Source organism: Erinaceus europaeus, chromosome 3 (assembly GCF_950295315.1).
Source record: "Erinaceus europaeus chromosome 3, mEriEur2.1, whole genome shotgun sequence".
Classification (NCBI taxonomy): domain Eukaryota; kingdom Metazoa; phylum Chordata; class Mammalia; order Eulipotyphla; family Erinaceidae; genus Erinaceus; species Erinaceus europaeus.
In genome coordinates this window covers 41508459-41535564 of record NC_080164.1, presented here as the reverse complement: position 1 = coordinate 41535564, position 27106 = coordinate 41508459, and the positions used below count along the sequence as shown (strand labels likewise).

General features: G+C 38.2%; 1 protein-coding gene across 11 annotated transcripts in view; it reads left to right on the top strand.

The window, feature by feature from the left end:
- SNTG2 (syntrophin gamma 2) overlaps positions 1–27106 on the top strand; it is a 365214-nt gene that overhangs the window by 257164 nt on the left and 80944 nt on the right. For 10 of the 11 annotated variants that reach the window (XM_060187060.1, XM_060187062.1, XM_060187059.1 and 7 more), the window contains one exon: positions 7093–7209. The exons of the other annotated variant lie outside the window; for it this stretch is intronic. In XM_060187060.1, the coding sequence (XP_060043043.1) occupies positions 7093–7209 (117 nt within the window). The remainder of the gene's footprint in view (positions 1–7092; positions 7210–27106) is intronic. 11 annotated transcript variants of the gene reach the window in all.

Here is a 27106-nt window from a genome sequence, read left to right as displayed (position 1 = left end):
CCATTTTGTTTTCACTTAAGTAAATGAGGATGATTTGCTATTCAATGAGTGAGTAATATTTCCAGAAAAGTCTCCAAATTACTGTACAATTTATTTCATTTTCTCTTTAAATAGTTGTGTTTTAATTGAGAGGGAGATGCTAAAGCCCTGTTCTGCCACTCTGTGTGTTTATGGTGATGGAATTTGCGGTCTTGTATCTGCGTAACATTTAGTGTTGAGCCACCTCCTTAGCCCCTCATTTCATATTCTTATATATCAAGTATTTTCTGCTATATTTTGCATCTCTAAGACAGAAGTCCCCAGGGGTTTTCCACTAAGAATGTATGCTTCCATAGTTCAAATGTAAAGCATGTTATCTTCTCTGAATTTATTCATCAAGGCTGATGGGAGAAGAAAGCAACCTGGTACTGATGTCTCCAAAACTAATTTACCATTTTGAAATGTCCAAGGACATAATCAAAATTAGCGAAATGTCCTATTGAATTCTTTGTTTTTGGAAGTCAGAAATGCTCCTGGTTCCACTTTTTCTGTGGTCACAATAGGTGGCCCTGCTCCCTATGACCAGAAGCACACCCCTCCATCAGTGGTTTGCACCTGGTGCTGAGACAACCCTCTCACCTTTCTCACCTAGAGAAAATTCAGGCATCCTAATTCTCTTCTCTTGGAAGAAACTTTGAGTTTTTGTACAATTATTTAATGCACAGGGCATGGCAGTGGCAGTACTAGGATATTTTATCTTTGAAATTTCACTCTTCTTTACCACTAAATCACAGAGAACCACAAACAAAGAATCAGGTAAGTTTAGTGCTGATGGAATAAAATTCTCAATACAGAGAACATTAAATGTTACAATTCAAAGACTTCTGAGACAGTGGGATTGTCTTCTATTTTGTTTTAGTGAAATTCCATCATATAGAAACCCTATTTGTGTGGTATCTTTCCTGGTGACTTTATCTGACTGAAACTGACTAATCTCATTTTATGTTTTACCTACTGATAATAATTTCAACAAACTGTCATCCAAGACCTAGTTTCTTATATAAGTTAAGAAAATTACATAGTACTCTTGTTTTACCTTAAATATTGTTAATTTAAATTTATTTGGGGAGGAGGGTTGAATTAGTTTACTTGGAAGGATGAGCCTCACAATGTAGAATCATTAAATAATCCTGTCATACCTTTTGTAGAGGATTTGTTCACATTTTGTCCAAAAACTAGCTATTTTGTACATACTATGTGATTTTAGATAGATGACAACATGTACTTTAAATGTAGGAAGTTTTTCCTTTCAGAATAATTAATTGTTGATTTTTTATACGTAGCAAAGAAATAACATTAGACTAAATGAGAACAAATAAATTTGTCAACTACTGAAACTGATAACTAAAAGAAAAGAAAACAGAAGACTGCAAAAGACATAAATTTTTACACTCTTACCTGATAAATAAAACGTGTCATCCAAACTGTGACACTTCATTTTGACATGAAGATCAACTTAAAAACAACATGAAGACAACAAGCATAAATTTAGAATTGTCCCAGTAAGGGCAGAACATATTTTCACCCTGCTGAAATAGCAGGCAGTTATAGACATTTCTAAAATAAATTTCTTCTCAAAAACTTGAAGTAAAGGGTGATACTATGCATATGTCACCAACTTCAGAAGAAAAGTAAGTAACTCAAGTAATTCTGACTTTTTCTGCAATTATCATCTGATGGATGTTTAACTAATTATCTTGATAAAAATATGCTCCATTTTTATAATGGTTATGTCCTCCTAATTTAACTGTGGTGGTAAAATCAGGTAGATGTTCATAAAACTATAATAATATACATTTCCTGGAACACGCATCAAACCATTAGAGAATTCATAGTGTAAAATATAAAATTAGCTTCCTTTAAAATTATTTATGAACTGCATATACCTAAAATAAATTCATGTGAAGTCCAATGTTTCCAGTTATAACTAAACTCAAACATATTTCTTTTCTAATTAATCAAAGCAAAATTAAATTACATACGGAATTTAATTAAGTTCACATCACCTTTATAGACATTTCATATTATTAACAATCCGTGTATCACAATCTTGGTCAGAAAAGGAGCTCTTCATTCATTCTTCAAGATGTAATTCCTGTTGAACTATGTACCCAGAATAATACAAACCACTCATAGCCAGGGAAACCAGCTATAACAAGAAATTGGCCAGTCCTGAAAAGGAATACAGCAGAGTTAGAGGTAAAGAAGGGGACCAAGTGGTGGTGCACCCCATTAAGCACACATAGTACTAAGTGCAAGGACCCACACAAGGACCCAGATTTGGGCCCCCAACTCCCCCACCTGCAGTGGGGACACTTCACAAGCAGATCTGCAGGTGTCTATCTTTCTCTCCCTCTCTATGCCCCCTCCCCTTTCAATTTCTTTCTGTCCTATTGAATAAAATGATGTGGGTAGGGGAGGAAGAAAATGGTTGCCAAGAACAGTAGATTTGTAGTTCTGGCACCAAGCCCCAGAAACTTGAAGCAAAAATCAAAAACAAACAAACGGAAAAGGTAAAGGAGACAGTGCATTTAATCTACTGCTTTGGGATCTGTGGTTCATGTGTTCCCCACCCAATTTCTATAGACCCAAAGACGTAGAGTTGGAAATTAGATGATCAGTCTGACCCTCCATAAGTTTTTTTACTAAAGAGTGCTTGTCTTACTATGTTAGAAACAGAATTCCAAGTTCTCCATTTGGTGAGAATATGCACATTCAATTCTACCTGTCTAAAGTATAAACCTATCTATTAACAATGTTTTTCTCTCTTATCTATATACCTGTCATACCCTCTATAGTTTTATGTCTGTGGATACTGTAGTTATGCATTAATTTTCTACATATCAGGTTCCAATTCATAGTTCATCTGTGAAATCAAGCTAGATGCATATGATTAAGTATTATGTGAAAAGGTAGAAGATGAGGAAGACCTAGCCCCATTCAGTATATTACATTAAAAATAAGGGGAAAAGCATCAGAACTTGTCTATCCTACATGGCAAAGAATTGCTTTTTAATCTCGCCTCACTATGCATTTAATTAGATTCAAATTCTGAAACTTGGACTGTTAGAAGTTCTCACCAGAGAATTTACTTATCGTTTAAATTTTCGCAGACCTCAAATCATGGTGTTAGCAGCCTACAGAGCATCATTTTGATTGTAATACTTAATGATTTTTTATTCTGTACTATTACTCTTTTCTGGCCACTACCAGCCCCTTCTAACCCAGTAGGATAAAAAGGATCTTGGTGAGACTCCTTTAATAAACAAAGATAAGTAAAGTTTGCGCTTGCTGTTGTGGAAGGCAGGTTTCTAAAATGGAACTGAAATCACAGCAATCTTTTAAAGTAGAATCAGGAATCATTTGGAAGATGCAGTTTCTGCATGCTGCTGTTCCAAGAGAAAGGGAAAAAATGAGTGCATTTATTTTAGAAAACTACCAGCATCCTGGAAGAACCCACTGGTGGTTGATGGTGAACTGGCCTGCTTAATTTATTAACCAATTGTAAATTCTGACAAGCTTATATCAGTGAGAAGATCCTGTAGTTATTGTCCATGTAAAAACTATACTCCTTTCCCCAGGTTTCTGGAACACAGTCTAAGACTGGAATTGTGGTTCTGAAATTATAATATTCAAGACACTAAACATGGCATTGTCATTCTTGGTAGTATTGACTGACTTTTTTGGTTGAGACTATTGACTTAGGAAGTTGTGATTTTCTAGAATTTAAGTAACTTCCTGCAGATATCCTGGCTCCACACTTTGATGGTAATCAATGAAAGAAAAGTCTTTCAGGGCTGGGCAGTGGCACACATACCTGATTGAGCCATGTTGTCATGTGCAAGGACCCAGTTTCAAATGTCCAACCCCCACGTGCAGGGGAGAAGTGTCTCTGGGAATTGAGCATTGTTGCAGATGTCTCTTTTTTTCTGTCTCCATCTCTCTCTTCTGTTTCTCTACTTATCTCTGTCACTGTATATAGAAAACAAATGGCCACCAAGGACAGTGGAGTCATTGTTCAGGCACTCGAACTCCAACAATAACTGTGGTGGCAAAAAAGAAAAAAAAAGGTCCTTTACTCAGTCACCCTAATTAATACGATATTATTGTGTAATTGGTCATTAACACACAGGGAGTAACTAGATGAAAGGTCAAGCACTCTTTCTTTCAAGAACTCAGGAGTGAGTAATAATTCTCTGTCAATCTGTAGCTGTAGAGCGAATGGCAGATAAAGACATGGTCTTGCCCCACGGAACCTTGGATCTCAGACAAATCTAGAGGGAAGCTACATCAGAGCACAGAGAAAAGAAATTCCTGCATCCTTGCTTGAAGATAGATAATCTGACATAATGCAAAGTGTTATCATGCACACTGCTCCATTTGCTTCCCATAAGAAACTCCTATAGTAGGATGCATGCACCCATTCTGAAAATGCAGGTATATGACAATAAGCAATGAAGCAGCTGTGAACTTGATGTCCAGAGTTTTGCCCTAGAGCAAGATTCCTGCTTCTTTGGGTGTCATCAATGGTTCTATAACCTCTACTACATAGACAGCCATATGTCTAAGGTTAATGTCTTTTCCAAACAACAGCATGGTTCATTATCTATAATAACTTTGCATTATGAAGAAATATAATCCTATTACTAATCATGCAGATTCAGACTCTGCAATCTTGATTTGGCTTGAAAAATGTTAACTTGTATCTACTGTCTCTTAATGTGCACGATCCAGTATCTATAATAACTTTGCATTATGAAGAAATATAATCTTATTACTAATAATGCAGATTCAGACTCTGCAATCTTGATTTGGCTTGAAAAATGTTAACTTGTATCTACTGTCTCTTAATGTGCACGATCCAGTACAAAGTTACGTAGCAAAATTGAATGTCCTATGTCCAGTCTTTGTATAATGGAGACTTATTTCTGTATACCCCCAGTTTTGTTAATAATAACATGGGTTTGTTTCTTGACAACTCACTGTTTTTGTAGTTTATTATTTTGAGTAACTTTTAAATTGGTCCTGCATGAAATAAAGTATACAAAGCATTATATTCACACAGTAGTGAGTTGGGGATTAAATAATCATATATTGAATGCATATTAATTTTAGAAACATCAGGAATTGATTAAGTTACCTAGAAAAAAACGAAATATTTCATCTGCAAACTACACTAAAATTCATTAGCATTACAACAACTCAGTTAAGAACTTTCACAATGGATATTGATCATATCTCATGATTTACACAGTATTAATACTAGTGTTATAATGAACAAAAATTTATCTATGTGATCTAACCAGATACTAATGAAAACAGTCCATTAATAAGAAGTTTTTATTTAACAGATTCACTTACTTATAAAAGACGGTACTAGAGCATCACTATGGTATATACAGTGGCAAGGATTGAAATCAATACTTCACATTTGCAAAAAATCATCTCCTGGCTCTAAAGAGATGTTTTTAAATATTCTGTCTATATAGTTTCAAATCCATAGGGTCTTCAAGGATTCAGCTGAATCTGAATGGTTTCCATCTCCTGGCTGCTAGAGTTATATAATGGGGGTTTCCTATGTTTCAGCATTAAATTCTTGTACTAATTTTGTGTGGAAATCATCTCCCATTTTCTTTGCAGAGACTGCAATATTTAATGATTTCAAACATATATAAAATAAAAGTACTTTATCTGGTATTCATAAAACTATTTCGGCATTAACAACTCTTCACACTGATGTGCTTCCTAAGTCTTCATGGGATACAATCTAAACCATAAAGAACTTGTACATTATGAGCTAGTGAGATCTTCGAGTTGCTTTTTAAAAATCTACATATCTAGGCCAGCCTGACAAATTAAAACTTTGAGTGCATTAGCTTATTTGTATTCAGCAGCCAAAAACTAATAATAATGCTGACTATTTAGCTATGGCTACCACATGAAACAATACTCCTTAATTTTCTCTGTTGCATCACTAGGAAACTGTGAAAATTTGAGTTTTGTAAAATTTATCAGTTGTCTTGACCTTGGAAGTCTTTTACCAGGCATGAGTGAAAGCTGTCAGTGATTCATCAAGTAAATGATGAAAATAGGAAATATTGTGTCTGGAACAACATTGGTTGTCCTTGTCAAGCAGCTTATATCCAGGCCACTTCCCATGAACACCAAGTTCTCAGATTTGAAAGATGCCCCACCTTGAAGCAGTTTAATTCCATAAAGTTGTTGGCTCATCTATGATAATTTAGGTTTAATTTTGATAAATATACAAGTTGTTTAAATAGCTAGTGCATATGAATTTGCTAATTGGTTTTTCATAACATGGCAAACTGAGAAAATTAAAATGAAATTACTCTTCCACTTAACCACAAAATATGAGTCACATTAAAACTGTAGGTAAGACACAGGTAATTGAGCTTAACATGAGTTGAAATTCATGCACTGAATTCTTAAATTGCGTTACTGTTTCTATTAGCATTTTAAATTATATTCTAGATAAAGTCTGCATTTTACGTCACAAGATTTTTTTTTAAATCAGTTCAAGTAGTAGGAATCTTAATATTTTTGGATTATATACACTGCCTGGAGTATATACACTGCCATAAGAAAGTTAAACTGTAAAAAAAAATACACATGAAGCATATGCTTACTATAGAAATGAAAAAACACAATGGGATGTTTAGTCACTGGAGACAATTTTTAAATATTAACTGTTAATATAATTTAATAAAATACTATTTTTTAAAATTATATGAAATGTATAACTTACTGTAATGCAGTACTGTAATGTGTCATCAAAGCTAAGAGTCCTCAGAAGCTCAATACCTTGGCCCAATACAGCCTCCTATGTTGATTTGAGATTTGACACAATGATAAAAGTGCTATTTGATTTGGAGATCTGGAAATTATTGAATACAACAAATCTCTCAGATCCTCCAGTCTGCCAAATTTACATGTGTTGAAGTAGCAGAGGACAATTTGTGTATTCTGTCTACCACCATGAGAGTGTGCTCTTAATAAGGCTTGGTGTTTAATTTTAAAGGTTTCCCTCTGCAGGTTGTGCATATGGGGTGGGTCACTGAGAGACTCGAAGGTGCCGGCTCTTCTCAAATCTTCAGATCCAAGTTCTTGGCCCTGAAAGGTTGCTCCTTCTACATTTTCAGCACTCCTCCGGTAAGGATGCCCTGAGATTCCATGGGGTAGGGGCTACTGATAAGATTGTTCACTTGGTAAATTGAGATCAGAGAGACCCAGAGGCCTGACCGGGTGCTTGGAAAAGGGTAGAGAGAGGTGTATAAGGCTACTTGGGTACCAGCAGAGCAGGATAGCTTTCTGCTTGCGGAACATCTGGCTCTTCTTATTTTAGATTCATTCAAATCCACTCCTTTCTCTTAACTTAAATAACTATTAAGACATTATAGTGTGTCCTCCTACTGAAAATATCAACTGGTTTGAAGGTGAGGAAGCAGAAGACTTTTCACCTTAGAACATTAATTACATGGTTAAATAAAAAAGTTAAACCTTTTTGTTAAAAAAAAAAAAAAACTCTATTTGTCAGGCACTCCTCACTTAATGGTCAAATGGTGACATTTAAAAAGTAGGGTTTTTTTTTTTTGGTCTATCTAGTTTTAGAAAAGTAAACCAGCAGCCCTATTTAGTGGGATCTTTAATATACATTTAATAATGAATGACACAGGTTCCAGTTTTGTTTTTCAGTAGCTATTTCCCCACAAACTGAACAAATATAAAAAGCACTGAGTTTATCCATTAAAACAGCCATGCTTCATATGATGCTAGACATTAGAATTACAAATAATAAAGCCTGAGAGTTTCAACTAACAATTCAGATGCAAGTGACATACAGTGGTGATGGAATTTTCTGCCTTTAAAATTACATAAAAGAATGATTTTCTTCTTTTCATTCTGTGTGTATTTAAAATTTCTTCATCAGTTCATACATCTGTGGGTGCTTAGATTGGTTCATGCCCTGACTATTGTGCTGGTTATGAGTATGGGGTTCAGATAGCTTTGAGACACCGATTTATTTTTCTTTGGATATCCAGAAATAGAATTGCGAGATTATGTGGTAGTTTTACTTTCCATTGTTTGTTTTTTAGAAACTATCTAGAGTCTGCACAATTTTTATTCCCATCAAAAGTGACATGAGTTAGCTTTTCTCCACATCCTGCCTGCCAAGATCTTTGTCAACTTTTGTTCATATGAGTGATATTTCATGGATGTGTTCTCATCTTCAGACTCAACAATTTATAATCAATAATAATGTTTTCCTTATATTTTGTCTGTCATGATTCAATAAGGTAGCTTAATAAGTAAAAATAACTGCAGGGTACAATCAAGTTTTACCTTTAGGCATCAATGATGTTCATGTTTTTCACTGAATACAGTTTTTAAATAAGCTTTTATTTTAGTGAGTTTTTTAAAATACAGACAAGTTTTACATACATAGGAGGAGTTTCCATGTTGCCTTTCCATATTCCCTTTCCAGGTTGACAGTTATGTAAAAAATCAGTAATTATATAACACTATTCACTAAACTATACATAATATCAATCCTTGCATAGTTTTCCCCTGATGCACTTTTTTTTTCCATCCCAGGAGCTAACTCATTTTACCTTTTAGTTGCACATGTGATTCATTTTTTAATATTGTATTTACTTATTTTAATGAAGAGATAAAAGGTAAGATACACAGTGAGAGACAATAAAGAGAAAGATGCAGAGCTATACAATTTAATCCGCCTTTGACAATTTTAACTTTAGAGGCAAAGATTTTAATTGGGGAGGGGTGGGCACTAGAGGTTAGCTTGACCAAAGATGGATAATGTGGTGTCTTAGCATTACTAGGATTTGTCTTTTTAGAAATCACTATAAGTCTCCAAAACTTAGTGTCATGGTATTGTTGGAGATGATTTTATTTTTATCTGCAGGACATTTTTCTTTTTGACATAGTTGAAGCTCCCTAGTCTGGGCAAACATTTCCATAGAGACAAAAAGGAGAAACACCACTGGCCAAAGCTTCCCCCAGTGTAGTAGCGTTCTCTGTGGTATACAGGGGGGCTCAAACCTGGGTCACATGCATGGCAAAACAGACACTCTCACGGCTTCTGTGAGGAAACTTGGATGCTGTGATAGTGCTTTCTTCCCCCCCTCTCTCATTCTATTTCTCTCTTTCTTTGCCCTTTCCTTTTTCTTTCTCTTTCTATCTGAAAAAGGTTATTATCTGGATTGGTGAAGCACCAGTGAAGGCCAGGAAGGAAAGAAAGAAGGCAAAAGAAAGTTTAGGTTGAGGACAGACCCATGGCATGGCAATTAGTGGATAGATATTATAAGGCTTGGGGAAATAATTAACTGACATCAGAAGAGGGGAGAATAACTTTCCCAGGGTCTCTGGATATGAGAATGGAAGAGAAGCCAAATTTTCCCCTAGGCATAGACAATATGTACTTGGAAAAGGTACAATTTATGAACCAGCATTGGGTTTCGATAAATTAAGATCTATCAATACTTGGTTGTTTTGAACCAATGCTTGGACCTTAGGCTCTAACTAGGATGGAGGATGCTTATGACAATACCCCCTTTATTGTGGCCATGGGTCCACTTGGTGTTGAAATGCTGGTTGACAGTCCCTCAGCTCTGGTTTCTGAGTCCAGCTAGGATGGAGCATCCCTAGGTCATAGCTGTCTGGTTAATACAGCCACTCACAGACTTCAATATTTTGTCATAATTATTATTAACATTTACATTGATATTAAAAGTGTACCAGCCATTTTTGGGGGGCTAGGGGACTTTGAAATCCTGGTGCATGGTGGCGAAGGAGGACCTAGGCTGAGGGTGACAGTTTTTTGCAGAAAATTGATAAATTTTACATATGTGTCAACAGCTATATTTACTATAAACCTTTAATCCCCTAATCAAAAAAAAAACTAAAAATAAAGTACCCCAGTCAGATATTTAAAAAAACTCTACTTATTGGATAGAGACAGCCAGAAATAGAGAGGGTAGGGGAGACAGAGGGAGAGAGAAAGAGAGACACCTGCAGCACTGCTTCACCACAAAAGCTTTCTGCCTACAGGTGGGGACCTGGGGATGGAACCTGAGTCCTTGTGCACTGTAATGTGTGTGCTTAAGCAGGTGCACCACCACCTGGCCCTGTTAAAAATCTTCTCTTACAGTGTAAATATCACAGGATATTTAGGAATTGTGCAGACTTTATACAAATCTTGTATAAGAAAAAAGTTGACTTTTTCTTGGAATGGGAAATTTGAGCAAAAAGAATATCTCTCAGGTAGACAAGCAGTCTGCCACCTTCCCTAGTTTTCTGTGAAAAGCAATGTGTACTGGAGGCTGTCATCTCCAGCCACATTTAGTTACTGTATTCTCTGAATATGTAGACAAGTCAGTGTGCTCAGATTTCTGCACTTCTGGTCCTCAAACCTCCATGCGATGGAAAATGGAGGCTTTGTAGATTTGTGTAGAAGTCCAGTGTTACTGGGAGAGAGTATCTTTTTTTGTTAAGTGACACTGCTTTTGCTCACCCATTGCTGCCTGGACTCACAAGTTTGTGTATAGTTATCAGGATGTGTTGATGTGTACCAGAAGCCTTTGGCTCTACTGCAGGTAGTATGGGCCCCAGGAATAGGAAAGGTGGGGCCTCTATGAGCCTCAGACTTCTGACCTGCTAATGATCTTCTTAGAAATTGGTCTAAGAATTGCTGATGCACAGGTGTGCAGGGTTCACACATACACAACCTAGCGGATCAAGCTCCCCATGAACTGCCCTAAGGTGCCCTGAGCTCAGGACTGTAACCACCACTTAGGGGCCCTGTGTTCTGGACTGTGATCATAGTCTAGGGTTTCTGTGCTTAACACAGTGAACCCCATGCCAGGGGTTCCTATGATCAGGACTGAGGGTGTTACAGGGTCCTGGTGCTTTGACTGGGTTGTGAACTTTCAGCCTTTGCTCTATCATTGCTGTGATGCTATCTGCTTTGTCTGTGTGTCCACCTGCACTCAGCCCGGCATTTGACCGTCTCTGTCACTCTTTAGTTAACCTGAAGTCCTTGCTCATAGTTTCTGCGTACTTGTCACCTACAGTGAGTCCTCACCTAAAGCTGCACTGACTGGAGGGCATAGCTATCAGAAATGTGGAGTTTGTATTGAAGAGAATTAGGGTCTATCCTGAAACTGAGATTGAACACCCTAATTCTCTATTTCTCAGCTCCTTCAGCACCATATGCCAGGGAAATTGCGCAACGCATGTAGAGGGAGGGGTCCAGCACTACATCTTCTGAAACAAACTCAGGAATAAGTATTGCTCGCACCTTCGCAAGGACATCCATGGAGGTCCCAGTGTCTCCACTACCTTTGCAGTGTGTTTCCAAGTCTACTTGCCAGAGAGGAGCAATCTTCTGACTGACTAAGCCAGTACTGTTATAAAGCCAAGCTCATCTGTGGCACCATGGACTGTGAATATGCCATCTGGCCAATGAGAGGGCCACCTAGAGGGGTTCACAAGGCAGGAGCTGGCTTCTTCATTTCTTTGTGCAAGGGCTGAGATGTCACACACAGGTCCTTTGATGGAAGGGCAAGCAGCCTTTCATGGCACACAGGGGTTCCCCAAGTTCAGTAGGTTTCTGTAAGAGAGATCAATGCCAATGGGTGATGAAAACAAAAGTTTACCTGAGTTCAAGCCCCCAATCCCCAGCTGCAGCAGGGAGGCTTCACTAGTGGTGGAGCAGTGCCACAATTGTCTCTCTGTCTCCCCCTCTCTCTATTCCCCACTCTCAATTTCTCTGTCTCTAACAATCAATAAATTCATCAGTAATAATACTTGTTTTAAAATGCTTCAAAATAGATTGGCTTGTTTTGGTGGGACTTCTCACACATTCTGTTATGTTGCCTGTAAGCACACTCTCAACATTGACTGCTTTTGGCCCAGCAAGACTGACTTTAAATTATCCCCAGGTGCCCAGAGATAAGGTGCCAATGCAATTACCAACATTTCATGCAAAGTATTCCTCTCTTCAGCTTGTTGAGTACATTTTGTACACCAAATCCCTTGATTCCTATAACAGGCAGGCTACAGAATCCTCATTTTGCTGATAAATAGGAGGCCTATTTAATCTTAGAGTTCTCCATTGCCATTATATAGAGTTTGTCATGAATATTTATTGGAAGATAATATGAGAAAATAGAAATAATTATTTTAATTTTCAGCGACAAATTGATCTACCATCTTTATGTGGATCTGTTATTTCATTTCAGTTTTACTTTTATAAATAAAATTTCAAGTGAAAAAACTAGTCAAATTTACTCTGCTGTTACCGATTTCTGATCACTTTGGTCAAAATCCTCTTCAGTTCTCCTCTGTATTTAATTGCAGGATATTCTTAAAATACATGTAAAAAGTAGGCTGGAGTGAGATAGTGCCTTTATAAGTCCTTCCTGAGTGGAATGTGAAGACCAGTTGACTGAAAAGGTCATTGGAAATAGGAAGCCTGGGAGAAATGAGTGTGGGCCTCTGTGTTAATGCAACAAAATTGAACTCAGAATTGAACTTGGTTTCTTCCACGATCTGTTGTAGTTGGTGTTTCACAGCTGCAGGCTATTCCTGTTGTTAAAATCTGGAGGAAGGGAGACTGGCAGTAGTGCAGCAGGTTAAGTGCACATGGTTCTAAGCACAAGAAGCAGTATAAGGATCCCTGTTCGAGCTCCTGGCTCCCCACCTATAGGGAAGTCGCTTCACAAGCAGTGAAGCAGGTCTCAGGTGTCTATCTTTCCCTCCCCCTCCTCTCTCCATTTCTCTCTGTCCTATCCAACAACTATGACAACAACAACAATAAAAACAATAAGGGCAACAAAAGAGAATAAATAAATAAATATTTTAAAAAGCTGGAGGAAGTGCCTGACCAGTTACATTTGTGGGAACTATAAGTCCCCCTTTAGATCTAGAGCTGGAGCTGTTCCCAGTCATACTTGGGGTGTCATCCTGCCTCACCTCCACCACTTCAGATCACTTGAGATCCTGCCTCACCTCCCATCACTTCAGATCAAAGTCAGTGTGCCTTTGAATATCTCTCTGGGTACTTGCTTCCATGATAAAAAGGTAATAGATAAGAGTAAAGGCCTTTCCTAGGTGTTCATTCTGGTTATGTTCAGTTGTAAACCGAGTCCCTATAACCTTTGCTTTGGGAACCATTCACTTAAAGAAATCCTTGTGCCTTTGAATCTAAATTAAAAACTGCTTCTTTTTCTTTATACTTGGAATCTGGGATGTTGGGGTCAGTTGTGGCTGTAGAAGGTGTTTCCCCAATTTAAATCACTTGTCTTTTGTTAACATGTAGAGTATTTTTGCCATATTAATATGTGGCTACTGTTACCCTGCTTTAATGTGACATCCTCAGAGGTGACTATCATGGTCCCAGAAATTGAAAATAAGATAGGTTAGGGAGAAATGAGGGCATAGTAGACAGATAGGATTCGGGGTAGAAGACTGGTAGTAGATTAAAAGGAACCCCAGATACCACATACTTGTGAGACAAATCACATTTCTATTTGACTTTGAAAAGAACTAAAACTTTCAAGTGTGCCATCAAAATATAGAAGCCCAGCAAGGTGCCATTTGGCAAAAACACAGCCAACCTACCATCCTCTGGGCCCCATCTTTAAGTAGTATTGTTTTAGTTCCTTCCTTCCTTCCTTCCTTTCTTCCTTCCTTCCTTCCTTCCTTTCTTCCTTCCTTCCTTCCTTCCTTCCTCCCCCTCCCTCTCTCCATTCTTTCCTTCTTTCTTTCCTTCCTCCCTTTCTTTTCTTTCTTTGTATTTTATTTAAACTATTTGAAAATAAATAATAACAAGCCCTTTAGATTCTCTGAAAACTTCCTCTCTACCCAAACACTATGACCAACCATTCCCCCTCCTCACCTTCTGCATATATCTATCATCTGTCTATCTACCTATCTATCTATCTATCTATCTATCTATCTATCTATCTATCTATCTGTCTGTCTATCTATCTATCCCTATTTAACACCCCCTCTCTTTCCCTCCCTTCATCCCTCCATCCATCCTGATGACTCATCTGTCTTCTTAGGTTCTCCTTGGAATGCAATTCTAATTTTTCAGAGCTGCATCTTGTTATAGAAAAATAACTATGCCTTAGTTGTAGTGATGAAACCCCTCTCTTCCTCTCCTTCTGTTAAGTTATATGGCATTTTATTCTCTTGCCAGATACAGATAGTTCCTCATAGGTGATTCTTCCTTCAACTTCTCATCCCATACAGTTTCTATAGAGCATGACTTACAGCATTACCATTCTCTTCTCAGGGTCACTGGCAAGAACTTAGTTTAGTAGTTATGCTTTTATCGGACATAGAAAAGAGGTATACTAGGCCAGCAAGATAGCTCACTTGGTTAGTGCACTGCTTTGTCCTATGTGTGACTCCAGTTCAAACCTGACTCCTACTGCCCTGGAGGATGCTCTGGTATTATTTTCTGTTCCTTTCTCTGCCTCTTTCTAAGAACATCACACCGGAGCAGTGAAACCACAGTGATGAAAGAAAAGATAAGGGGGTGGGGAGGGTATGTTCATATAAAAAAGACCAGCAAGACCTCAGATGAATCTTGTAAGTCCCTTTCAGAAGAACTGAGAAATTGAATTATCCCTTCTTGCATTTTCCAATAGCATTGGATTTACAGAGACCAGATGTTAATAGGAATTTTCTGCATCTATCCAATTGTCTGTATTTATAATTTAGATTCTCAGATAACTGAAATATTAAAGCTTTCTTAGTCTCATAAAAGTGTATACTTTTTTACAATTTGATTTTGTAAATGTGGAGATAAAATCATTCGTTACATCATTTAGTATCTCACATCTTACCTTAGAATATAATTTTTAAGATTACTCCTTGGTGCATACACACACACACACACACACACACACACACACACAATGATGCCTTTGTGCTGGTGGGTTATGCCTAAATATCACAGAAGAATCAAGAGTAATTCCCAGGGACATGATGCTGTCATTCCCTGTGAGAGCAGTTTATTAGTGAATAGTAAATGTTCCTAAGTTTGACATATCTGAAGATCACCAAAAGCAGATTTTTTAAGTAGCATTTAGTACATCTGCTTCTCCTCCAGTGAAAAGATCTGGCTAACAGTATACATTTTGGAAGCATCACGTACATATGATGCCATGATACTAATTAGCATGCTCGTCTAATGAATTGTAATTAGGTTGATATTCATCTAACTGGATTTTTCATGATTCCTAGCTGAGAAGTCATCTGTTTCTCTTGAATCTGCATTGTCTAGGTGCAATTAATACTAGCAATGCAAAGCAGGAATAAAAAGGTAAAGGCAGTAGTATCTGTAAACAGTCAATCCAGATGTTAACTGAGCTGATTTATTTGTACACCTACTAATTATTTAATTTGCTTTTAAATTTCTGGCAACCTAAACTTTTCAGTTGGGTCAAATTGAACCTATAGAAGAACTGGGGGGCAATCAGTGGTACACCTGATTGAGTACACATGTTAAAATGAGCAAGCACCCAGTTTCAGACCAGGATTCTGCACCTGAAGGAGGAAAGCTTCAGGAATGGTGAAGTAGTGCCGCAGGTCTCTCTCTGTCTTTCACTCCCTTCCTCTTGATTTCTGACTGTCTCCAAAAGATAAATAAGGATAATTAAAAAAATTTTTTTAAAGAACTGAGTTTATAATAACTTTGAGTTTACCTATACATAGATATGGAATATTTCTCCATTAATTTAGTTCTTTCACTTTTATAATCAGACATTTGTAGCCTTCCTCATGTAAAACTTCTATGGTTTTATTAGATTTATACCTAATTATTTTATTTTGGAGATGTTAACTTTTGTATAATAGTGATATCTTGGTTTTTTAATATTTATTTATTTTCCTTTGTGTTTCCCTTGTTTTTTTATTGTTGTAGTTATTACTGTTGTTGTTATTAATACTAGCAATGCAAAGCAGGAATAAAAAGGTAAAGGCAGTCGTTGTTAGATAGGACAGAGAGAAATGGAGAGAGGTGGGAAGACAGAGAGGGGGAGAGAAAGATAAACACCTGCAGACCTGCTTCACCACCTGTGAAGAGACTCCCCTGTAGGTGGAGAGCCAGGGGCTCCAACCGGGATCTTTCCACCAGTCCTTGCGCTCTGCGCCACGTGTGCTTAACCCACTGTGCTACTGCCTGACTCCCGATATCTTGTTTTTAACTTCAAATTTGACTTGTTTACTGTTGGTATGCAGGCATGTAGTTGACTTTTTGTTTTGTTTTGTTTCTATGCCTCCAGGGTTATCACTGGGGCTTGGTGCCTGCACTATGAATCCACTGCTCCTGGAGGCTATTTTTTTCCCATTTTTGTTGCCCTTGTTATCATTGTTGTTATTATTATTGTTGTTGCTGTCCTTGTTGTTGCATAGAACAGAGAGAAATCAAGAGAGGAAAGGAGGACAGGTAGGGAGAGAGAAAGATAGACACCTGCAGACCTGCTTCACCACTTGTGAACCCCCCCCCCCCCACCGCAGGTGGGGAGCCAGGGGCTCGAACTGGGATCCATAGCTGGTCCTTGCACTTGGCGCCATATGCGCTTAACCTGCTGTGCTATCTCCCAGCCCTCTTTTGTATATATGCTCTTTATAGTACAGCCTTGCCATAATTATAGTAACAGAGGTTTTTTTGTCTCTTCTTTCAGATCCTTGAAATAGATAATCATATTAAATATGAGCAAAGCCAGGTTTATGTTTTTCTTCCCAATCCATAAGACTTTGTTGTGTGTTTCATGCCTTACTGAAAAAGCAAAAGCTTCCAGTATGATAGGAGTAATGAGAGGACACATCTTTATATTCTCTATCTATTCCACCCCCCCCAACTTTTCCTCAGCTATGTCAACTAATCCAGAACCAACCCATTAAGACATTCATTATCTCTGCTAATGTTTTCTGTTTCTAGTATTTCATTTGGTTCATTTTAGAATTTCCATATACCTGCTTATAACATTGTCTACCTGGTCATATATACTGTCTGTATTTTCTTTGCATATTAATCTTGGTTGTTCTAAATTTCTTTTTTGATAATTCCAACATCCCTGCCATGTCTGGTTCTGAAGATAGCTCTTTCCGTTTTTAATAGAAATAAAATTTTATTTTTAAAATATTATTAAAGTTTGTAAAGATTTGATTGTGCAGATGTGCTCTTGGCAATCAAAAAACACTGTATCTTGCAAGTTGCACTGCATTGTTCGACGTTTTTTTTTCATCAGGGAACCAAGCGGTGGCACACCTGGTTAAGCATACATGTTACTCTGTGCAAGGTACACCTACAGGGTGGTAGGTTTATGAGTGGTGAAGCAGTGCTATACGTGCTCTTTCTCTTTCTCTTCCCCTTATCTATTTCCCCTGACTATCTAGATTTCTCTTTGTCTCTATCCAATCATTAATAAATAATACAAAAAAATAATTAAAAATGGATTTTTCATAATTTTATTGAGTAAATGAAGATTTACAGGATCATTGTTGTCAGAGAGGTACAGTTCCACATCTCCCCAAGAGAAGAGTCAGTACACTTCACTCTCTACTAAATTGTCAGTCTCTTCCATCATAGAACACTGGAACCCCCCACCACCACCACCACCTTATGTCCTCCCTTCTCAGTCCCCAGATTGTAGCTCTTTTTCTTTCATTTGTGTTTTTCTGCACTTTGTTATAACTTGTTTTTCTCAATAACCATATATGATGCACCAAGTAAAAGGAACTGTTATAATGTGGTAAGAATGGGGGCAAGGGAGGAATGGTTAAGGCATTCTCTAGTCCTGTGATTAATTCTCTGTCATTCATTCTGTTTTTGCCTCTGGGCTGTGAACTTCACTAGGGCTTGTTTTATCAGCAGAGGGACACAAGAAGACTTTTGAAGACTTTTTCAGATGGAAAGAGAGCAGGAAAGATACTATAGCACCAAAGTTTCCTGCAGTGTGGTGAGGCCAAGCTTAGATCTGGTTCATGTACATGGTAAAATGGGTATACTATCCAGGTGACCCATTTTTCTGACTTCCTTTTTATTTTGCCTTTCATTTTTCAATTTCTTCTTCACTCTTTCTCCCTGTCTCTCTTATTGACAGGGCTCACTACTGGCACTACAAATCCACTGCTCGCAGCAGCTTCCATTTTTCTTTTTTCTTTCTATTTTATTTGATAGAACAGAAAGAAATTGAGAAAGAAAGGAGAAGGAAAGAGGGAGAGAGAAAGATAGAAATGTGCGAACATGATTCATGGCTCATAAAGAGCCCTCCTGTAGGTGGGGAGCACAGACTAGAATCCAAGCCATTGCATAGGTAATGTGTGTGCTCAACCAGGTACGCCACTGGCTGTCTGGCCCTTTCATTCTTTCCTTTTCTAATATTGTCTTCCTTGCTTCCTTCTTTTCTTTTCTTTTTTCTTTTTCTTTTCTTTCTTTCTTTTTTTTATGAGGGTATTGTTCAGTTCCGGTTTTTGTTCGTACCTGGGGCCTCCAATATTCACACAAATTTCTGGTTTGTTTGTTTTTTGTTCTCTCCCCCTGCTGTAAGACTGATTTACTAAATGGGGTTGGAGTCAAGTAAATGGCTTTTCCTTTCCCCTCATCAGGCAGACTTTGATTCCCCTGCAGATTAGCTTCTGTTTAACTAGTTTCCCCTGAGAGAAAACTTGTTAAGAACAAAGTGCTCTAGGGTATTTCAGTTTGTTGCTATTTTTTTTTTTCTACCCTCTACTACCAAAGCACAAGGGGAGTTTCCTCTGCTATTACTATGAGAATCTGTTCAAGTCCCTGGAGCAATCTCAAAATGTGAGTCCTCTATGATGCCTGCTCTCACACACACACACACACACACACACACACACACACACACACACACACACACACACACACGGAGAATTTTTGCTCAGAGTTGTCCTCATTTTGAGAATTGCTAGAGATTGAAGCAATTCTTCACTTCAGTTCTGCTTTCTTTTCAGCATTGTGTCTGACAGGGGGTTCATATCTTGTAGTCTTTGCTTCAGGATGCCCACTATTTGCATGGGTGGGGGGAGTCTGACTCCACAGTACTGGAAGCCTCTGTTTACCTGCCTCTCTGAGTTACCCAAGAAGAAATGTTGTTTTTCTCAATGTGTTCATATTTCTCTTGCTAAAGTGCAGTACTTCCTGCATGTTGGGCCAGAAATCCATCTTTTAAAATATGGGAAGTGGGCGCACTGTCCAGGAAGTCCAGGCCATTTTTTTCATGAGAGTCTGAGCAGGTAGACCCCAGGTTCTCCCCCTTTCTGGGTAGAGACAATGGCAGGGCCAACTTACCTCGTGAACTAATGATGGATGGCTTCTCTGGATAGGGCTACCTTTCTGTACATGCCACTCTGTCCCTTTGAAACAAAGGTCATGAATTACTGTATTCACGAATTACCGTATTACTGTGTATTGTGTATGGCCAACTTGAAAACTGCCACAAATGTCCTGATCTTACTCAGTTGCTCCCTCCCCCACTGCCATGAAGTGCCTGTAATTTACCCCCTTAGAAAATTGCATTGTTGAGCTCATGACCAAGCCTTGTATGGTAACTTTCCAGTTGTGATCAAATACTTTGTAGGCCAAAATATAACTCTACATTGTGTTTGGGTTAATGATTACCTCAACATTTTTTCTGGACTATGAGTATATCTGCTTGCTTCCATCCCCTTAATAAACGAGTTGTCCCACAGAGGCTTCTCTGGGAGCTGGACGAGACTGGTGTGGCTTCTTCCTCTCTGTGTACATCACCCTCGACATCAGGGTTACTGTGTGACTCCAAGGGGCTGCTCTGGTTACACGCTGCCGCTGGCCAGGAAGACAGAGGACCATCAGTGACCTGAATTAAAATATTTTTATTTTTATTTATTTGATAGAGAAATTAATAGGGAAGTTGGAGAAAGAGAGAGAGAGACCGAGAGAGACCTGCAGCACTATCTTACCACTTGTGAAGCTTTCCCTCCACAGAATGAGACCAGTGGCTTGAACCTAGGTCCTTGCACATGGTAACGTGCACTTAACCAAGTGTGCCACTGCCTGGCTCATGAAACATGATATCTTTTGAAATAGAAAAATATTTTTAAATGTTTTGAAAATAGGAAACTCCATCTTTATCTAAGATACAATGGTGTGCTTACGTAAAATAAAAGTCTTTAGCATCCTGGGGTAGAGTGCAGTATTTGCATTCATGAGGTATAGAATTCTAGACCTTGTACTGCATATGCCAGAATTAAGATCTGGTTCTCTCCCCTCCACCTGCCCATAGGTAAATAAACACACACATACACACACACACACACACACACACACACATACACACACACACACATATTTTAAATTCAGTGCTTTAAATGATTTTTCATATATTATAAAACAATATAAAAAGCAGTTTTAAATGGGATTGGGAGAGATTTTATAAGACAAAGAAAAAAATTACTCTGGAAAGCTTTGGGGAACTCATAAGTTAATAGAATGAGTTATAAATTAACTGGGTTCTAAATTGAATCCTTCTGTTTTCTGTCTGTGGTATCTTTGCATGTTATTTATCCCCTCTATTCCATAGTTCCTGCAATTTTATGACAGAAATAATAAATGCTAACCCTGTAGGATTATGGTGACCACTGGCTGACTTTATATCTGTATAAATGTGTTTGAACACTTTCAGGCATTGAAATTTAACAGATGAAATCTTGATATTAACCTTAAGCCACTTCTCATTGTAAATGTAATACACAAAATGTGGGGAGTGAATTTATACCTAAATATTTACATATATTTGTGTCTGCCCTTGGATTTTTGTAGCCTAGAGATGGCGGCAACTTGCCAATAATAATTTCTACTTTGCCTACAACTAAAACAGCCATATGTTAAGTTTTTAATAACTATTTTCATTGTATCTGGCATGAAAGGGGAAGTTTCTGAATCTGAGATGATTAGCAATATTAATGACATCTCATAGCCTATTTCCTCTAGCCAGCCCCACGGGTGTCCCAGTAAGAACAGAGGTACCTTGTAGATAGAAATTGTATTGATCAGACCTTACACAGGATTCAGGTCAAAGAAGGAGACTTATCTTACAGTAGCATACAAGTATGCTCTAAGCCATCACCCTCTGGATTGTGAACAAGTGAATCGGGAGGAGTTAAATCTGCATATTTCCCTGATGATTCACTACTCACTCCTCAATCATCCTTCCTCCCAGGTAGTAGAATTTTTTTTTTTTTTCCTCCTCCAGGGTTATTGCTGGGCTCGGTGCCTGCACCATGAATCCACCGCTCCTGGAGGCCTTTTTTTTTTTTTTTTCACCCTTTTGTTGCCCTTGTTGTAGCTTCGTTGTGGTTATTATTATTGCCCTTGTTGACACAATTCGTTGTTGGATAGGACAGAGAGAAATGGAGAGAGGAGGGGAAGACAGAGAAGCGGAGAGAAAGATAGATACCTGCAGACCTGCTTCACCGCCTGTGAAGCGACTCCCCTGCAGGTGGGGAGCCGGGGGCTCGAACTGGGATCCTTACGCCGGTCCCTGCGCTTTGCGCCACATGCGCTTAACCCACTGCGCCACCGCCCGACCCCCGGTAGTAGAAATTTTTGCTGAGAAAGCCCTGTCCACATTCACAGAGCTTTATGTCTCAACACTTTGTGTCAGAATGTTTCAGTGAATTTTTGTAAAGCCCAAAGAGCCATCAGTGAATAATTTAGGAAAAACAAAAAAAAAAAAGATAGTCTTGTATTTAGAAATGGTTTCTGAGTTCCATCATGAAGAAGTCAAGGGATACTGTTGGAGAAGAGGACAAAAAAAGGCTGAGGGATAGAAGAAAGAAAAGGAGAATTGTGGTTAGAAGGAAGAAGCCTCTATTTACTGCTGTGATTCTTTTTTTTTATTTATTTACTTTGAATAGAGACAGAGAAACAGAGAGAGAGAGCTGCAACACTCTTTCACCACTCATGAAGTTTCCTCCTAAAGCCAAGGAAAGTGTGGATTAGAAGCAGGAATCTCTAACCTTTCTCACCCACTCTCCTTCATTAGCCAGAAGTTATTTCTGATTTGCAAATTGGAATCTGAGAAATAGTTTTTACATTAATCATGTTTGCAAATACCATTAAAATGTGCTTAATAACAGCTATAAAATCAATTTGGCAGCACCTTATAGCACTAACATATAAATTAGTAGCAGTAGCCTATGAATATGCAAGATATACTAGAACAAATTTTAAAATATCAATTAGGCAAGCATATACTATCATTTAAAAATTTTTACCTGGAAAGAAGTCTTTTATTTATGTGAATATTTGTGGACTAAGAAATATTAGACAATTTAAGATCTAAGAGAGAGTTACTCTACATTATCTGAGACTGCATATTTAATCTTTCATAATGATATTTGAAAATGTCAAGATATAACACCATTTCAAGATTTATTTGTTCATTTACATGAGATAAGGAGAGGGCAGGAGAAGGAAGAGTGGTATAGAAGAGAAAGGGAGAAGAGGGGAGCCAGAGCATCACTCTGGCACATGCAATGCTGAAGATCAAACTCAGACATAGTACTTTTAAGTCCAATGCTTTAGCTATAGTGCCACCTCTAAGGTTGCAAGATATTAACCTAGAGTGTGAAACTGCTGCTACACTTTAAGTTAAACCTGGTTAAATAGAACAAAATTATCAGTTGTCATCTTGAAAAAGTACTGATGGCATGTGGCACATGGTTACAAAACTTTTAGACTTTTCTTCATGTTGCAAATTCTTACTGTTTCCTTTCTTATTTGTTTTGATTTGGGAAATTAGGATCTTATGCATTCAGGATTTCACCCTTCTCAGGCTCACTAACATAATCTTTTACCCATATGATATGACAAAGAGAGAGGAAGAGATACCACAGCATTGGAACTCACCATGGTGTTGTGCCACTCCCATGTGTGCTGGGATTTGAACCTGCCCTAACTATGTAGCTATATCCCTCATTCTTTTGTTGTTGTTGTTGTTATTGTTGTTTGTTTTTCTATTATGTGTCTGATTCACAACTCAAATTATCAGCATGCATTGTTGTTCACTCTTCTGATTTATGATTCCCCAATAAGCAGTGTCACCTGGTATCATCTCTCTGAGGACAGTGAGACTCTCAGAGCTGTTTTCTCCCTGTTTATCTCTCTAGTGTGAAAAAAAATTTCACATCTGTCTTCAAAAGAAGTGAAGTCCTAAAAAAAAAAAAGTGTGTCCAATCAATCATGTTTGGCACATCAAACAGCCATTTGTTTAAGGAGATTGTATCAGAGAGTACCTAGTTCCTAGTTTGCAAAATAAGTTTTGTTGTTGTTGTTGTTGTTTTGGTTCGTTTGTTTGGTTTGTAATATGAGTAATGATTAAATATGTGTCTTTGTGAATTTTGTGTTCTTACTTCACAGCCTACCCTTCATTCTCCCACCATCTGTCTGTCTTCCTTCCCTTTCAGAAGGCATCAGACTTTTACTCAGCAGATGTGTTTTCTTAAAAGACACAATTACCTGAAGGGAAATCAAGGACACTAATACAAATCACTGGAAGATTCTCAAAACTCTGAGGGGGCCTGAGAGTCAGCATTTCCACCCAACTCCCGGGCAATACTGAGGCTACTGAGGTGCACCAGTCTCACCATTATATGTGATCTTTGCAGTAAAATACTATGGGGTTGCCTGGGAAGCCATGGCATATTTGTCTAATTTTCCATGCAAAAATGTGTCATGACTTTTTCAGCAACCCAATAGTCCATTTACTTGAACATAAAGAAAAGAAATACATTTAACAAATCAAGATCTCTGAGTTCAACTACCTATTTGCTATAAATGGGACCTAGGAACACGCATCTCACTGAGCTCTGAAAGTAGCAGCTACCTCTGCTCAGGCTTAGCATAAAACTCCTGGAATGCCCTGCTCCATAAATTATAGCTTTGACACACACACTATCAATTTTTTTTTTGCCTCGGGCTTGGTGCTTCATTATGAATCCACTACTCCTGGTGGCCATTTTTACCTTTTTTTTTTTTATATATAGGATAGGACAGAGATAAATTGAGGGAAGAGAAGATAAAGAGGGAGAAAGAAAGATAGACACCAACAGACATGCTTCACTACATGTGAAGTAACTCCCCTGCAGGTGGAGAACCGGGTGGGCTCCAACTGGAATCCTTATGCGAGTCCATGTGCTTCCTGCTATGTGTGCTTATCCCGGTGCATTACCGCCCGGACCCCAATTTATGTAATTTTAAAGACTTATTATTTACTAGGAAAGATACCAGAGTACTACTCCTTTGTCATATGTGGTACTAGAGAGAAAACTTTGGGACCTAATGCATGCAAATCCTATACTCTATTCACTGAGCTACCTCCTAGGTAGCTGAATTTATCTCTTAATGGCGTACATATAACTCAATGTTTTAGAGTATATGTAACTTTGATATAATAATGATTATATTTATGTGTTATATTACATATAAATCCTATGTATGTTATACACAAGTTTATTGTAACTGTATGTAACATCTCATTATAGCAACTGGTCTCCTATTTAACTTTTAAGCAATTCATTAAATGCTTATCTTGAAAATAATCTTGTCTGTAGTCATCCCTAGCTGTGAGATCACTTTATTTAGAGTTAAACTGTTATAGCCTAGATACTTTCTAGTGTTAGAACTAATAAAATTTAGTAAGAGGGCTCTGAGGGGCAAAATGAATATTTTGAAGATAATTTTGCTTTAAGCAGTAACTTGGAAGTGCTTCACGCTTGTGCTTGCACTAACTTGGAGAAATGTTCACATTACACCCACATAGGCAAGAATTTCATGTTTGTAAAAGCTTGAAACTGCACTCTGCCAACACCATTCTACACACTCCACTTCTGGGTTATCTGGTTGACTAACTCAGCATGATTGTCTCTTGGGACGTGGTGAGCTGTGCTGACCCTCCAGTACTTGCTGTGTGCCTGGGTCTTCCTCTACTGCCCTGGAAATGATAACTGACAGAAACACAGCTCTGCTCCAGTGTCAAATGAGGATGACAGGTGACATAGCTTCTGAGATATGGAAGCTGAGAAGAGCCCAGCCCAGGGATATCATAGGGGATGGCTGGTTGGAGCTGAGCTTTTAGATGTAAACTTCCAGTCAACAAAACAGAGGACAGTGAACAGAGACTTGGTTTTTTCCTTCTGTTTTTTAATTAGTAGACTATTGTGAGTTTTTTTGTGTTTTTTTATTGACTTTAGGTTTATATAAAATTAAATGGCAGGGGCCAGGTGGTGGTGCACCTGGTAAGCATTACATTACAGTCCTCCAGGACCCGGGTTCAAATCCCTGGCCCTCTCCTGCAGAGGGAAAACTTCCCTCTGCCTCTCTCTTTTTCTCTATCTCCCCCTTCCTCTCAATTTCTCTGTATTTACCAATAATAAATAAAAAAGATTTTTAAAAAAGAAAATTAAATGACAAGCATAAAGTTCCTTTGTCCCCACACATTGGCACTTAACATGATAAACATACAAATATTATAATTGATGAGACAACAATAATAATCTTGATCATTATTGCTAACTGACGTCTCCATTGGACAACACTTGGCTATAGCAGTTCTGATGGTATAAACATTTTATCTCTCTTTTTTAAAAATTTTTATTTGTAAAAAGGAAACACTGAAATAAACCATAGGAAAAGAGGGGTACAACTCCACACAATGCCCACCACCAGAACTCTGTGTCCCATCCCCTCCCCTGATAGCTTTCCTATTCTTTATCCCTCTGGGAGTATGAGCCCAGGATCATTATGGGGTGCAGAAGGTGGAAGGTCTGGCTTCTGTAATTGCTTCCTCACTGAACATGGGCATTGACAGGTTGATCCATACTCCCAGCATGTTTCTCTCTTTCCCTAATCCTTCAAAGGGAGACTGGACAACATACTCTACCTACCACCTGAGGAAGATGGGTCCTGAAATTGGGACAGCTTGGAATGTTCCTACTCATGACCACAGAATGTGAGCTCAGATCTACAGGGATGCAGAGGTCACACATAGGCTCCTAAGCAGATATGGGCCCCAGATCAAATTGATGGGGTTTACAGTCAACAATATTTATACACCTTTCCCATATTTGGGAGCTACTCTCTTCCCTGATCCAGCTTTCTAGCCCTTTTTTACAGCCATGACATTTTCTCTTCTTTAATGCAATTCAGCAAGTTAACTTAGGGAATTATACATGTATGGTTCTGCCAAGTGGCCTTCAGGCTTAATCAGTTTTATTTAAACAGTGAGGGAAGACTAACACTATAGTACTGCTTTACCATACATAGAGGTCCCCCAGTATCCTCCATGATGCTTCCCTGTTGGTGCTAGGGTTGGAACTCAGGAACATTTGCACAGTAAAATGTGTGTTCCACTGGTGAATTTATCTCCTGACATTGTGAAGCATTATCTTTAAGTCACACAAGAAGAACTCTTTGTATATTTGTCGCAGATCTTTGTATATTTGCATTCTTACCGTTGTCTCTGATGAATCACCATCTCGTCTGAATTGGCATGTTCTGAGGAACATATGTCAAACCTAGCTTCCCACTCTGGGGCCAGGGGCATAGACAGTGCAACAAGAGCACAGGAAAGAAGGTGGAGGGGAAGATAATGGCCATAAATTAAAAGAATGAAAAGGGAGTGACGGAAATAACAGATGGCTGCAACAGACTTACAGAAAGTATGTGCTTAGTGAAAATGTTGTAACAGCATGAATGAGGAGATAGACCTGAGATTTGCAAACATTAAGAGCACAGCCACCCTTAAGTCTTGTGTTAGGTCTGACTCCAAAGATTGTTTTACCATATTGAGGACAATCTAAAAAGGGAAAATGCATTCAGTCTAACATAACAGAAAATAAGGTACACTTGTGTGATATCAATCACAGCACTATAATAGCAAATCCCAAAGCAATCTAAAATGCCCAACATAAAAATAAAGCTGAAAAAAAAATAAAACCCCAGCAA